This window comes from Trematomus bernacchii, unplaced genomic scaffold, assembly GCF_902827165.1.
Source record: "Trematomus bernacchii unplaced genomic scaffold, fTreBer1.1, whole genome shotgun sequence".
Classification (NCBI taxonomy): Eukaryota; Metazoa; Chordata; class Actinopteri; order Perciformes; family Nototheniidae; genus Trematomus; species Trematomus bernacchii.
This window is the reverse complement of record NW_022988111.1, coordinates 209,618-226,230: the sequence shown is the minus strand read 5'-3', so window position 1 is coordinate 226,230 and position 16,613 is coordinate 209,618. Positions and strand designations below refer to the sequence as shown.

Here is a 16,613-nt window from a genome sequence, read left to right as displayed (position 1 = left end):
TATCCCACTTGGAGGGACCGTGCTGCCAACCCGAAGCAGATTGGATAAATATTTACCTTTGGTTGTCATTGGATTGAATAAACATTATTGAATGATTCAGATGTTGCATCACCATCAGACTGCACCAGTATACACAGATACTGCAGTGGATCTTTTAACTTATTGACTTAGAAAATAACGCTGGTTGTATTCAGTATATTCTAACTGTCATCAAATATTATAATACCCATTGATTCCCATCACCCATAGTCATATATTTTGAGTCAATCCCACATATTTTATACTGTTTAAATCAAACTCAGGACTTGTTGTCAATAAAAAACTATTTTGAAATATAAAAAGTGGAATCTAACCAACAAACTGTTATTAAAACATCTGTATTAATTTTCCCTTGTGTTGTAATGCTGCTCTTTGGCTCATGTTTATCTGAGATTGTATATCCGTACACTGGAGCTAGGATGGCCTTGGCCCAACGCTCTGTCATTAGCTCATGGTTTTCCTCTCATTGATTTACTCACTTGGCTTGTGTGATAGACGTGAGCATGTGGTTGACAGGAAGAAAACAGTCGGCAACCTGCAGCCATTCTGCTCCGTATCTGGTGTCCTAATGCTAGCCACTGTGTTTGTGTGCTGAAGAGTGCGGTTTTACTATAAACTGTATGATAGCGTGTCCTGGTAACGAAGGCAATCATCAATTCCTGCCTAGGTTGGCAGGCACATGAGTTCAGACTTCAAGCATTCTGTGTATTCACTGTGCGCTCACACACACCTGTGTATCTGACAGTGTGTCATTAATGTTTCACAATAATGTGAGTCAATCTGGAGGCTGAGCTCACTGTCATTAATCAGCGGGTAGCCGCAGGGAAGTTAGGGTTTTTCCCGTAACCTACTTTCAACTGATGAGATAGAGAGGCAGATAGATAGATGGATAGTTGGATAGAAGGATATGGATGGATGATGTGTTTGTCTATAACGGCAAAGTTCAAGTTGTTCCCTGATCCACATCCTTTTCGTCTGTCTGCTCCTGTTCGTCTCCCCTCATTCTTGGAAAGCTCACAGGCGAGCCATACAGTGACGTGGCCGAGTCGATTTAAAGGTCTGCAGTTGTATAATTGCGGAGTTGTCTTTCAGGGCTGGCTGATGTTAGCCAGGTCGAGTTGATAGTGCTGATCTTAAGGCCGGCTGTCTCTAATCGGCATTACATCACGACCACGTGTGTGTGTGTGTGTGTGTGTGTGTGTGTGTGTGTGGGGGGGGGGGGGGGGTTGGTTGGTTGTGTGTGTGTGTGAAGTGAAACTGTTTGATGAAATACATGATAATTGCTTTGTTGCGTCATAGCCATGGAAAAATTATTAGGAGTGACCAAAGTTCCTATTGATCACACACACACACACACACACACACACACACACACACACACACACACACACACACACACGCACACACACACACACACACACACACACACACACACACACACACACACACACACACACACACACACACACACACACACACACACTGCAGAGCCTTGACATATTGATAAGCGAGGGGCGTCCAGTAACAGAAACCTCCCTGGTTGTCCATGTGTGTACCAGCTGTGGGAACTGGTGACCACACATCTCTTACACACAAACACACACACACACACACACACACACACACACACACACACACACACACACACACACACACACACACACACACACACACACACACACACACACACACACACACACACTCTGACCCAGGAAAAAGGGGTTTCTCTGCTGAGATCACAGCTGGATCTGCCACAGGTCAGAAATATCTGAATAGGGGGAAAGAGACGGCAACCATTTAAAAATCCTTTGATTCTCCACAAAGTCCAATCAGTAAATGAACTGCAGAAATAAAAGCCTGTGCTTCTGTACAGACTCCACTCGTCTGTTATCCATTTTGCATGTCTTTGCGTAACACCTATGCCTCATTTCTCCCTATTTCTCCTGCCATTATTCAGCTACCCACACCGCTCAAGTCCGACAGTGTGCTCAGAAAAACAGAGTAAGAAAATACACAATGCTGAGTGGTGAATGTTAAGAGAAGCCAATGTGGTGTTGATTACCTTGTCAGCATGAGGTTGCTGAGTTACACAGCCACTGAGAAGAACAGAAAGAAGAGAGAGAGAGGAGAGAGAAGAGAGAGAGAGAAGAGAGAGAGAAATAGAGAGAGAGATAGGAGTAGAGATAGATATAGAGAGAGAGAGAGAGAGAGCGACTCGCTCGCTATGAGCTTATATATGATCTAACTCTGTAGAGCTCTGATCTCTCATCTCTCTCTCTCTATCCAGATCTCTCTACTGATCCTATTCGTGACTTTTCGGCGAAGGGAGGCTGTTAACTTCCTTCCATACAGTAGGTGGGGGAGAAAAAGAGGAGGAGGGGGAGGAGAAAGCGAGAGGCAGCGAGGGTAAGAGAGGTAATATGAGGAGATACTATGAGAGAGTGAGGAGTGAGGAGGAGAGAAAGGGTAGAAAGACACAGGATAGAGGGATAAAGGTTGATAAGGCTGCACCAGAGAGCTGGTTACAGTGGAGAGGAAGAGAGAAAGAGTGGAGCTGTATCCTCTCTCAGGTCCCAACGGTGTGATTCTGCAGCTTCTCTCCCTGCCCCTGACTGCCTTACCCAACACAGGTAGGACACACACAGAGACTCCATTCATTTATCATGGTACCGCACGAGAGCCTGAGAGTGCACATGTAAGTGTGAATGCTTCTTTGGACATGTGAGACTTCAGTAAATGCATGCAGTACTGCAGGAAATGTTCAGTAAAGGTGACATGAGGTGATGATTTTAACTTCTTGCATGAGTGGTTGTATCCATAGTATATTGTATTTTTTCCAAAATATTGCATAAGCATCATGAGGTGTAGAATCATAGCCTGCAAAGTAACCTGTACCTACCTACTGCCGTCAGTGATCTGTGTAAAATTAGAAAAAAATTCTCTGACATGTGAGCACAAGTATAAATTAGCATCAAATGGAAATACTCAAGTTGTGTACTAGTATGACAACATTGTACCACAACATTTTTTGAATGTATTTTCCACCACTGAATTCACAACATAGAGAATAATGTGTACGTTTATAGTTGTTTGTTAGAATTGTAACCTTTGCATTGAAAGTATTTTTTCATGTATCTCAACCCTTAACTATTGCACTGATTTCACACAACTTATCTTATATTGATAATTAAATGTATTTGCACATTGCCATCACAGTTGCTTTAGCCTCATTGGTTAAGTTTCTACACTATATACAGGTACATGCTCTGTTTATCCATTGCTGTCTAAACTTTCTTGACTCACCTACGCCTAAACTTGAAAAGTCAAGTTTCTGATCTCCTGTTGTGATGCATGCCTGGCCGTGTGTGTGTATCTGATGCATGAAGGTGAACACTAAACAGCAGTGTGTAAAAAGGGCCACTCAGAACAGAGTGATGCATTTATTCTCTCAGCAAACACCCATGCAACTACCACTGCTCCCCCCCCCCCCCCCAACAACAGTTTTTTTTTTTAAATCTTAAGGAAAAACATCAAATTACCTCCTCACCATCCCCTAGTTAAAAATATAACTCCCGCTGTGAGCGCAAATCTGTGCTTTCGCATGCATACCTGCATGATGCCTGTGTATATGAGCTGAGATGAATGTGTGTTTATCTCTGCATGAGTCTGCTCTAATTACACAGAGAAGGTGCCCATGGGGCGGCAGCCGCCACATTTGGCTCCGCGCCACATCCCCCTTGTTTTATTGTGTCTTGTGTCTGACAGAAAAACTGCTGTGTGTGTCTGTCTATGTTGACTGGCGAGGGCAGGTCTGTTTTGTTTGAGTGCATAGATAAACTTTGTGTCGACTGAAAATAAGCGCGTGCCCTCTGTTAGCATCAATAAACACCGTCCAGTCTATTACTATAACTGTATAAGTATTTTCAGGAGCTGCAGCTCAGACATTGCTGGTCACAGGCCTGTGTGTGTTGACTGATAAAGGTCAGTGTGGGAATTCAAAAAATGCCTTTTAGTATCAGTGGGACAAGCTCTAAGGGAAAATAGAAAAGAATCAAAAAGGATCAAAATCTTAGTGTAGAGTCTGATTCATTTGTTGGTTAAAGTAACAGGTATCACATTTAAAACAAAAACATTTAAAAAAAAAGAAAAGTTCGGTGTGCATCAAATCTCATGCGGGGTATTTCTAGTTTATGCCCCTGCCTGGAATGTGTGCGTAAAAATTGTAACTTTACAGCAGTCGGTGGCATGCCTGCCCTTCTTTTCTATTCTAAACATAGAGACGGAGCAGACGGGACATTAGCAGTTAACATCACATACTGATGTGAAAAACCTCCATGTGGTGAACTTCCATTAACCCGAGCACACACAGCTCGGTCACAAGTGTGAACAATTCAATACTATCAGTGTGACAAAAACAGAATGAAAGAAAGGTACTTTTTAAGAACTCGCTGCATCTGAGGCATCTCAACCACGAGCTGTATCTGCCTCCTGCAGAGCAGCCCGTGTAATGATCAGATGACTGAGCAGTGAGATCAAAGCTGGGCTCTGTGTTTCTCTGTACTCAAGGTATTTTCCTAGTGGGTTGTTAAAACTGTGCTGTGGTTAATATACATTAATAGGAGACAGTGAATAATGATAAAGCACACATAGGCTGCGGTCCGAAGAGTTAGAGTTGGAGTTTTGCAGCAGAGTAATACTATCTGACCTCTGTAAATAGACTTCAGGGACAATGTGCAGCTGGACATGAATGTAACATGCATCAGTTGTGTGTGTGTGTGTGTGTGTGACCTGCCCAAATTTAACCGTCTGCATTATGCAGCTGCTTGGAGGTTTAGTTATAGTAAAGTAACCCATAGAAACGCCACTCAAGGCCGCAGCCACAAAACGTCATTCTCCCAAACACAGAGAAATGTATCTGTCATCAAGTCATAACCGGTCATCTGAAAGCTCTAACATCTGCCATTTAGAAAAAGTGCACTCAGGGTGTAGATCTCAGCCAGGTGTGTCTGCATTGACCCCTGCTGTAATGTTTGATTGCCCCCTGTCTACACCGTAATCTTATCAGAATTTTTCGTTTGAACGTCTCACTCAATAGGCATTCTCTCCTGTAATCTGTGCAGCTGTCTGCCCGGATTAGCCCAACTCACCGCAGGACTCTGCTGTCCTCGGCTAATGCTCTCCTCCTGCCAACATTAGAGGATGCGCTCTTCTGTAGTCAGCGCTTGGTTCATTGGCTAACCGATACTCCCAAAAACATGATTGCTTTTGCTTTGAGCCCTTTTTGAAATGAAGATTGCTTTAATGTTTGATGAAAATAATACAACCACTATTGTCTTACCGTAGCCAAAAAATACAGAGAGGAATAATTCCATATCCCTGGGAAACACAAGAGTTTGAACTCATACAATAGTTGATCGCTCACAGCCTGCCCAGGTTAGGATTCAGCAGACAATGGCGTATACAATAGTCTATAAAATATGGTTTCATTTTCACCCCAACCATAAGAACTCTTGAGCAGTCATAAATGAACACTGAAAATATTTGCCTGATTAGTACATTATTTTGCAAGATGAACAATGGACAGACATAAACGCACGCTCACCAGCACATGATCTCCACACGCTTACGTCTGGCCAAGCTAATGAATAGGAAAAACAGAGATATAACACTTTGCAGTTTGTTTTTGCCCAAAGTAATTAAAACAAACGTTGGTAAAAAGTCCTCAGAGCTGCAAATTGAACAAAAACACCACTCACACAAATGACGTCTGTATTCTTCTGAATGTTTTTATGGAAACAATAAAACTGTGTCAACCGGGTGCCAAATGACTTTGGTGGTTACCATTATTGTTTTACAGCTTTAAAAGCACAAGTCTGGGGTACATTAAGATGGGGGGTTTGTTACAGATCTCAAAGACAATAGAATAGTTTGTTTGTAATTCTTGCTCCATTATAAAGGCTGTAGAGCAGAGATAGATCGTGAATGTGGGTGTAGAAGGTGTAGAGGAGGATTGAGATGGAAGGATTCGTTTTCAGAGGTAAGGGGAGGTTGCATAGCGGATACAAGTAGCTCATTTCCCTTGTCATCAAGCAAAAACCCTAGTCTTACCCTACACAACGGCTCACATGTGTTTGAAGCACTCTTATTGCACATGGCCGGCTCCCCTCTCTGCCTCTCTTAATGGAGTGGTCTGACTCAGCAGCCGGCGGTCAGTCGGTGAGGTCAGTAGAGCAGCAGAGCAGACTGGATTTCCATCTATCCTCAGAGATGTCATCCGTGTTGTTTTATTTTAGGCCGGCTTCTGTAGCATTAACATCGAGGAGTGTTAACCACACACACTTGGCACAGTCCAAGGGGATTGGGGGCATTCTTTTTTTTTATAAATCAAAGCCTCCATGGTCAACGAGTTCAATCAGCTTTGTTCTGCGATAAAATGGTTGTGTTGAGATATGAGGGCAGGGACATGGAATTTCCTTCTTTTTTACTGATTTTGTTTGGGTTTGGTTTCCTAAATGTCAAGATCCTTTCATCTGCTTGCTGATGGAAAACGATTTCATGCCAAGGTTAGGGATGCTGCCAAAACTAGAAAACAAATGTGTGTGGAAATGTTTAATAGGAATAAGCAGCAGTGTTGTATATATGTGTCATGTTGTGGGCTATGTAGTTCTTTAATTACAGGAGAATAATATTTGTTATAAAGCATGAGCAGGATATTTTTTAGATGGCTCGATCAGCAAAGTGCATCCATATAAATGTATTAATAACAGCTTAGTAGTCCAAGAGAAAGAAAAAGACGGAATCCGATTATTGTTGGTATGGGTTGCAGTGGTAACGGACGTAAAAAAACTAGAACATAAAATGCACCAAAAGTTTAATGTTAATCATGAAAACTAATTCACAACCATTGATCTCCATTTCTTTTAGATGATGTCATCAGAGCACCTGACCTGCGGTTGGCTGCAGCAGCTGCTCATTGTCCTTCTGAAGCTTTGCCTCACTTTTGCCGGGCCTTTGCGACCACTCAATGGGACCGAATGTACAGCCAAGGGCCCTGCTTCCTACATCCTGGTCTTTACAGGTCACTGGAGCCCACATGCCTTCCCCAAGCAGTACCCTCTGTTCCGGCCCCCTGCACAGTGGTCCAAACTCATGGGTGAGGAAGACAAAGCATTTGGTTTCTATCAAATCAGCCAACGTTTTACCTAAAAAACCTGGTAAATGATTCAATTTAGATTATATTGAGACATGCAACAGAAGTAAGGAGTCAAAGGTTGTTTTTAGACCCCGCTTAGTCAAAAACTTTCCCATGCCTAGCTATGTGTTAAAGAGACGACAAACCATTCCCACTGTGGTGGCAATCGCTGTGATAGTAACCACAGTTAAAAGACATTGGACAAGAAGCAATAAGAAAGATGGTCTAAATGCTTCCAGGTGGGGTTTTCTCTATTTCTCAATTTATTTTACTCAACCCTACACTCATCCCAACCTTTCTGCTGGTCTACCACAGTGTTGGCAGTAAACACTGGAGTAGTGGTTTAGAGGCTGGTGAAGGTGGGTGATGATAGCTGGGGTGTGGTGGGGTCACATTGAAGGAGCAATTGAGGCCTTTCTATTCTGCTTTTTTCCCCCAAGTCAGGGAGCATGGGATGGATGACAGATGTTTGTACGTGTGTGTGTGTGTGTGTGTGTGTGTGCATTGTGTCTTGTGTCTGTGGCGTCAGTGGCTTTGTCTGGTTTCTAGCTCTCCCTCTCGTGCCCTGCCAGCCTGCCACAGGATGACGGGCCACTTACTCCACACAGAAACAGGCCCCGAAGATCCACACACCCATTGTGGCTTGTAACGTCCCTGTGGTGCTGGAGGGGGGCAACGAATGGGCTTTGTCACAAGCAAAGCAAAACAGAAGGGCCTCAATGGGCTGACAGTGTGCTGGTATTGGCCAATAAATGGTGGGAAATGGAGTTTGACACAGCACGAAGAAAAGCATAACCTGTTGAAGGGTGTGATAGTTTTGTGTTGCTTTACTGTGAAGACCTGGGGGCGAAGGAACAAGGACACTGCCAGAGAAGAGTGGGAATGGAGTTTGTCATGGTCACAGAAAAAACACGAGCAATTAAGGAAGGTCAGGAAGTGGGTTTTAATGTCTTGGTCGGGCTTAAATGTGACGTGTTCTCAAGTTTCAAGGTCTTGACGCTTGTGGGAAATTTGTCAGGATGGAAAGGCAATTAAGTGCGTAAGTAATGGCAGTTAGGGAAGAAACAAGATAGTGTGTGAAGTGTGCTGGGCAGGTTGTGTGTGTGTGGGGCTGAGTGTGTGTTAACACATGTGTCAAGAGTGTTTAAGTATAAATAAAGGTTGTGCATGTGCTCTGTAAAGTGAGGTAAGGCAGAACCTTCAGAGCATTTGTCAGCGTGTTCTGGCTAACCTTAGCCTGCCCTTACACCCACCGGACCGGGCCAGTGGCTCTGTGGGTTTCAATAATACGGAGCTTCAGAATCTGCGGTGTAAACAATTTAACCTAAATCAGTCCCTTGATTCTCAACAGACTTTTTAGATAACCAGACCTAAATATGAGAATGTGAAGCAAATGGTTCTGTTGGCCCAAGGGAATGAAAAGTATCAATAAGGGTTTACACAATGATTAAAAACACTGACATCATGCCCTGTCTCCTGGCTGCTCCTGCCTGTGTCGTGGTTTTATCAGTGATAGATGAAGAAAAAATGAAACTATAACTGTGCAATAATGCCATAAGACGTGCATGTGGGCAATTCCTTCAGAATTGTCTTTTAAATTGCAGGATGTAGGAGGCAGCCGTAGAAATAGATACAGACTCCGTGGTGGAAATGATCTCACCGTCTGGCTAAGGCTCTGTGGTACTTCAATGACATTGATATGCATTCCAGTGAATAAGCATCTTACTCTTGTCTTCGCCTCATTCTTGTGTTTCTTTTCTCCCTATAGCGGTAAGCCATAATCGCCATTTTCGGCTGTGGGGGGAGGGTGCTCCAGCCAGTGCAGGGGTGCAGAACTTTTCTGAAATCGGGGTGACGGTGGAACTGATGAAGGCGGCGAAGGAGGCCAGAAAGAGGCGTGCGGTCGGCACCATGTATCGAACTGCCGGCATCCCTAACGGCATCGGGCACAGCTCCACAGAGTTGCTCACTCAGCCTCGAAACTCACTGGTAGGCACAAATAAATCGTAGAATTAAAAGCTCATTCTCAAATGACACACATGCTCAGACACAGTATGTCACACACACTTTGACAAAATCTATTGAGTCATCCTGTGACCCGGGCCTCCTCATAACGTCATCCAAACATCCTTCTCCAACCAACCACTTCACCACTTCTTTCCACTGTCCAATCAGACTATGTTTAGCTCAAGTGCTGAAGCCCTGCAGCCACAAACTCCCACATCCATCCTGCGCGGTCTGCCCTCCGTCTGCTGCCTGTCCCGATTCTGAACTCTGGGAGCTCAGGATCAAGTATAGTTTAAGGGATAGATTGGCAATGTGGGGAACAAGTGTATCCACTTTCTTTCAAGAGTTAAATGAGAAGATCGATAACACTCGTAGGCTACTCTGTAGGGTAGATATGAAGCTATAGCAAGAAGCCACTTAGCTTGGCGTAAAGACTGGAAACAGGGTAAACAGCTATCCTAGATCAGTATGACAGTTACAGAATGTGCACAATATAGCACATCTATTAACATTTTAGAACTTGTTTTGTTAACTTGTAAAGAATAAGAGTACACCATTACATTGTGCTATGTTCCACTGGTTTATCTGCTGGACTATTTCTTGGCCTCATTTAAAGCTTATAAAGGTGGACTGCTTCAAACTCGATGCCAACTTTGCTCAACGTTGGACTTCAGGTTACCACTGCCAATGCAAAGTGAGTGTGTTTTGGATAGTTGGAATAACTTAATGTGATCTTAGGGTTTAAACAAAGGCAGATTTGAAAGTAGAAATGAGTTATGGCACTGTGGAAAAATGTGTCATACTATCCAGACCGTCAAACTTGAAATTAATTATCCTTAATGTGTAAAACATGTACCTGATAAACGAGTTGAAAATGAAGGGCGGAACTTCACTGGAATTTTTGGGAAAGTCTGGTGGCCTACATGTGTTTATTGGTTATTCCACTCCCTGAACACAGGGGCCTTCAAAATAGGGCCCCTGTCTTCTTTTGTTCCTTAAACATAAACAATCCCTGTCTGAGGCACCTTTGCTAAGTACTTGTCAAAAACAGCAGCTCAACAGCTTGTTATCTTGTCTGTGGCTGCTTTAAAATGGATCCGTCTGGTTTTAGGTCAGCTAACAGAGCGGCAACAATAAGTTGTGTTTGTTTTCAACCTGACAGTTACAGGCTGCATGATGTTTACAGCGTCATCTGCTGTTCTGCTTTTCTGTCCTCATGCTTCTCTTTCTTGCACACTCATGTATGAATCCCATCCTTATCCTATTCCCCACAAACTAAACATTCATACGCAATGCCTCAAAAATCCCAAACACATATGATTTCTATCTCCATATTCATGAGCCTCCTGTTATTCCTGTTATATGTGTAATTCAAAACAGACAAACAGAATTAACAGCAAATGAGTACCATGCAGGATCAAATTGGCATTATCATGAAAGTATTTTGTATCAGTGGCGCCACAGACAATGGGACAGCAACGAACGAGCATTAAGGTGTTTGTGCAACTGGACTCGTGGGTTTCCTAGGTCGACTCGTTCTCTCCGTGGCTCTGCAGAAGATTTGGTGTGATGGAGAAAGAGGGAGGTTTCATGGGAGCTTTGAGTATCTGTGTTCTAAAGTACATGCTGGCCTATATTGCAAACCACCAAGGACTGATCATGGCAGTAACAAGGGATTCCACTGAGTAGACATCCTTGTTGAGTGACCAAATGGATATAGCAGGGAAATGTGTTGTTTGAGAGCAGCATGAAAAAGGACAAGAGGAGGGGAGGGAAGGAAGGAAGGAAGGAAGGAAGGAAGGAAGAAAGGAAAGAGGGGATCAGGGAACGATTGTGAAAAGCAACAAAGCTGCTTCTGATTTGGTTTCTCTGTTTCTTGCCATGCGTCACAGGCCAGAAACAGACCCCATGTGTAAAGCTGACTACCTGCTTCTGTCCCGAGTGGTCCTATCTGCCTGGTGAACTGGTTTGATGTCTGTTCCAGCTCTCTCCTATCCTTTTACTCTAGGCCGCCCTTTCCTCTCCATTCAAAGCTTTCCCAGCCCACCCGACCAACCCTTAGCAAATCGGTCCAAGTCTTCAAAGATTGGTCCGCATTGGCCTTCAACTGAGCTGCTTTCTGGGCGTCTGCCACCTCAGTGTATGCTGACCCCCAGGCCACTTCCTGTATGAGGTCACCAGCTCTCAGGAAACATCCATCACACAGGAGACAGAGTCTTACTCCACACAGGAAACTGAGTGGGTGCATTCATGCGCACACATGCAGTCCCCAGTGCCTGTATTACAAGTTACAAAGTTTATAAATCAGGATGACATGAGTGTGTGTTAAACTCATTGCTGTCCTTATTAGTTTACCTTAAGTATTTCACTACAATTGTGTTTAAGTGTAATTTACAGTTATAATTTGACAACGCAAATAAAGACCAGAGATCCACATCAAAACAATTGTCACCATCTTAGTGCATACAAACGATTATAAGTTAGCATCCTTGCTCTTCAATTTGTTACAGTCATGTTTGAGATTTTTGAGCAATCAAAATGATTAATAAATAACTGATTTTATGAAGTAATTTAGGTTTATAAAGTAACATAATCTGTTAATTTGTGTGTCTAATCTTGCTGTTTTATTGCTCCTTCTACTGTCTGTCTACCTGTAAAATGTATGTTAATAATAAAGTTTAATCTAACTTTATTCTCCCTTTTTTTCCGACAGTTGTCCCTGATGGTGAAGATCATCCCCAGCCCCGACTGGTTTGTCGGTGTGGACAGCCTTAACCTCTGCGAAGGCAGCCAGTGGAAACAGGAAGTGACTGTTGACCTCCAGCCTTATGATGCAGGGACTGACAGTGGATTCACTTTCTCTTCTCCAAACTTCCCCACCATCCCCCAAGAAAACATCACAAAGGTGAGGCATTGCAGTTTTCACAACTATAAAAAGCCTCATTGGTTCCTCATGAACTCATTAATTTAGTCATTCATTCCACAGTGAGGCAAGGGTCCTCTTCTTAAATTAGCAGCATGGGAATGGGACGTCATTCTTAGCTGTCTGCACTTAAGTAATTGCTTGGCGGCCTTCATGCCTAATCCGAAGTGATTTGGGGTAAATAGGGCCTCTCTTACATATTAGACCATCTATCCTTTCCCAGCATGTGTTTTATAGTGGGCAATTGTGTATTTGAACTTGAGCCAGCTCTCCTGATGAATTATGCCTGACTGTTCTTTGCTGACTTGTTTAGATCACATCTGAGATGCCCAACCATCCAGCCAACTCCTTTTACTATCCACGTTTAAAGGACCTTCCACCTATAGCCAGCATAAAGCTCACGCGACAGAGAAGATCATCTGACCGTCAAACCCCAATGTCCAATCATATTCTGCCAAACTCTATCATTCCCCGGCACTTCTCAGGTAAGACCACAGGACTCCCAACATCAGTATTACCCAAAAACTATTACCTGGAATGTAATCATGATGATTTTAAATGAATTGGGGAACACAGGTTAATGAAAAACAATGATAAATCCTGTTACATTGATTTGCATTGCATGAGGGTATGGATGGGACGATGTAGGATTTAATCAAACACTGTGACTAAAAGTTGATATTGGAGAATGTTCATTAATCGTTTATCCTATCATGGGAAACTTGAAAAAGCTGTGTATCCCAATCGAGAAGTGATAAGAAATTACAGGAATAATTATGTAGGACAGACCAGACTCACACAATTTCTGTTATTTTTCAAAATGTACTTATCCTTTATTGATGCAGGGGGACCTTCATTTATGATTACAGAAGATTTAAAAAAATGTTTTTCACTCAATGTGACCTGGAATTTTCATGTCATGCCTGCGTAAAAGTTATAATATGGTCCAACTTTGAGAGTTCTGCATTATCTACAGATGCTACAACAACATACAACTACAAACATTATTTATGAAGAGATTTGTACATGTACTTGGGATAGTGGTGGTCTAATGGATAGTGAGGTGGGCTGAAGATTGGAAGTTTGTGAGTTCAAATCCCGCCAGGAACACCACCACTAGTGTGCCCTTGAGTAAGGCACTTAGCCCTCAGTTACTCCAGGGAGAATGTCCCTGTAATTGTAAGTCGCTTTGGATAAAAGCGTCAGCTAAATGAAATGTAATGTACTTGTGAATTCTTTGCTCACCTCTCTTTACTCACCCATACTGTACTTTTCTCACATCTCGTTCCCCTTGATACAGCGACACCATTGGACTGTGAAGTGTCTTTCTGGTCATCCTGGGGCTTGTGTCTTGGTTCCTGCTCCAGGGGTGGTGTCCGCCACCGCACACGGTACATCCTCTTGCGGCCGGCCAATGCTGGCGTCCCCTGCCCTGAGATGGAGGAACAGACTAAATGTGTATCACAGAGCTGCATGAGACTCCAGTAACACACAAGCACGGATACTGCCAGTACTCAACACTGGGACTCTCACATTATGACTGTTGGACTGTGAAATATTGCTGCAATCTTGAGCATTTCCTTGTTAATGCAAAGATGTTTGTCATAGTCAAATTGTGGAAATGAAAGACTTGCTGCTCACTAGTATTAGAGCTCCTTTGGGTGTGTTTTAATGGCAATAAAAGGACATTGAAGTCTGAGTGTAGCAGAGCATTGGAAGGTTATGTTTGAGATAACACTTTAAATGTGATCAGATAAAAAGCCACTTCCATAAATGGTTGTGATTCAAATAGAACATTTTAGAGGACAAATGCTCCTCCTCAAAGACCTGTTTGAGACTTATTGTGGTTTGTCCTTAAAAACATTTGCATTTAATCTGTACACTGATACTGGCACACCAGAGTCACAAATCGTTCACACACTCTTACATGTAGGCACACAAAGGTCCTTGCACATACTGCATACTTTTAAAGGCACAGGGGCATAAGTTATCTTAGAGAACCTATACATGCTTGGCACATGCAGCTCTTTCAAAATAACCTCACACCCAAGTTTTTAAATATTGCCCTTTACAAGAAACACATAATAGCTGACTTGAACTTTTGAGCTAGTCCAAAGAAGCTGGCATATCTTGTATTATTTTAAGATGCTTTTTTTAAGAAAGGTTTTTATAGAAAGAAAGAAAAATATTTGTATTATCATCTCTTTTGATATTTTAATGTTGAGATTTTGTATATACTGTATGTTGTATCTCTACTTGTATAACGGGTGAATAAATATGGAAGTGTGTTTTTCACATAAAAAAGTCCATGTAACCTGTATGGCTTTTCAGTTGGAAAATGTTATTATTTAAAGCAAGTGTCTTTATTTAAAACTCTTATGAGACCAAAAAACATTCCTGATTTGCAATCCTAGTAATAAAAGACAAAGTCAATTTATTTGTGTATGCCAGAGAATTATTAGACTAGAATTGACACTTCTTTATTTGTGTCCAAAGAACTCAAAGCCAAAATGTAAGTAAGTACACAGCCATAAATATCATGGTGGGAAAAGGGTACGATGCATTGCATTCACCAAAATAGAAGTTGCAGTTCTACATATTTATAGATGAAAATGAGTTCAGTTGTACTCCAAAATATCTCTCATACTAAACTTTGACAACTCAGTGCTTCGTGGCTAATATATGTACCTATTTGGATGTTTAATAAAGGAGTGTGGATATTAACCTTTTCTTTATGGATAGGAATGATAAATTCACTCTGGCAGAACATCCCTAGAAATACTCCTAACTGCATTGCATTGGTGTGTGTGGGGCTGTAGCACCTCCTAGGGGTCATAAACGAGAATGACTACTAATAAAACTTAATTATTAAATAATAAACAGACAATCTGCTTTGTTCAGCAGTGTGAAACTTCTAGCTAAGATCACTTTAATTATAAGGAAATACAAAGATTATGTAAACACTTTGACATACATCTTTAGAAGATGGCAATTTGTGTATTGTGTATTCATGATAAATAATGTGTACTAATGACATGCTGAATGTGCAAAGTCAATAATATTTGCATTAAAAATGTTATAAAAGAAAGGCTGAATATGTGTGGGATTCAAATGGCTGTGATTGCGTCCATTATTGTAAGTATGGGTGCAATATTTCTAATGCTATTCCAAGAAAGTAATCCAAAAGTCTTCAGTTCAGTTTAGTTTACTTTGTGTATGTACACTAATCCAATGTATCACGATACCTCTATAACAAACATTGACATGTCATTTGTGAATTATAAGTGACCCAAACCAGATTACATTTTTGATATCAGGAGAGCAGTGGTATAAAGTAACTAAGTAGATTTACTCAAGGACCGTACTTAAGTAGAATTTCTTGAGGGACTTTACTTGAGTATTTCATTTTTTTGCTACTTTGTATTTCTACTCCACTACAATTCAGAACTAAATTGTATACTTTTACTCCACTATATGCATTTCATATCTTTAGTTACTTTGCAGATTGGGATTAATAATGTAAAATATAATCAACATTTAAATAAGACTTTAGTTAATCCTGGAGTAACATTCACAAGATACTACCCTGCAGTATAAGTCCTTTACCAGCTTTGATAAACACATTAAAGGTCCTCTATACTATTTTTCATCAATATATTATAGGTCTCAGATATATACAAAACATGTCTCTGAAGTGTTTTACTCCAAATACCAAACAGATCATTGTAGCATCCCATAATCCCCTCTGTTTCAGCCCTGTTTCAAAAGTGCTGATTCTCTGTCTGTTACTTTAGATGAATATAAGGAGCCACTCCCCACGCCCCTCTGAGAGATATTTGGTTAAAAATAACACAATGGTGCTCTAGGAGGAGATTCAGGTGATAAGGTGGGGGGGGGGTTACCTTGGTTGGTTATTGGCTAATGGTTACACAACCCAAACAATCGTTATGACATCATAAAGTGGCCAAAATCTGATCAGCTCATTTTCAGACAGGTTTTTATTTAAATGGATCAGGACAAAAAGAGAGCAAATATTTTTTCCTGAAACTTTCAGAATCTCTTTACACAGAGGGGACACATGTTTATGTATAAAAGACATGAAAAAGTGGATTTTGCATAATAGGTCTCCTTTAATGCATAAATAACTATAATCAAAACATTTGATATTATGAAATGGGCCAATCTGCATAATGAGTACTTTTCTACTTTTATTTGAGAAACATTTTGATTCCAGGAATTGTACTTGTAACATAGTATTCTACACTCTGGTACTTTCACTTTACAAGACCTTAGTACTTTTCCACCTCTTATATCAGGAGAGACAGTACACTTTTAACACTGCGGAAAACCCTGACAACTACCATCCTCCAGTGCTCGATAACCGGATCCACCTGCAGGCCAGCCGCTGGAGGCCGCTGTTTCCGCACGTGCTGGCTCTCTGTCTCCGCAGTG

The 16,613-nt window shown here is 41.7% G+C and overlaps 1 protein-coding gene across 1 annotated transcript; it reads left to right on the top strand.

The window, feature by feature from the left end:
* The first annotated feature begins 2,445 nt into the window (after positions 1-2,445).
* spon2a (spondin 2a, extracellular matrix protein) lies at positions 2,446-14,467 on the top strand. The gene is made up of 6 exons (XM_034122092.1): positions 2,446-2,669; positions 6,964-7,192; positions 9,000-9,220; positions 11,952-12,143; positions 12,475-12,646; positions 13,462-14,467. Exons 2-6 carry the CDS (start codon positions 6,964-6,966, stop codon positions 13,647-13,649), a joined length of 1,002 nt encoding a protein of 333 aa, XP_033977983.1. The 5' UTR covers positions 2,446-2,669; the 3' UTR covers positions 13,650-14,467.
* Positions 14,468-16,613: the final 2,146 nt, after the last annotated feature.

Coding starts and splice junctions, on each gene's coding strand:
- spon2a (XM_034122092.1), top strand. CDS start 6,964: ATGATGTCATCAGAGCACCTGACCTGCGGTTGGCTGCAGCAGCTGCTC. Junction 12,144..12,474: donor CCCAAGAAAACATCACAAAG/GTGAGGCATTGC, acceptor TGACTTGTTTAG/ATCACATCTGAGATGCCCAA. Junction 12,647..13,461: donor CATTCCCCGGCACTTCTCAG/GTAAGACCACAG, acceptor CCCTTGATACAG/CGACACCATTGGACTGTGAA.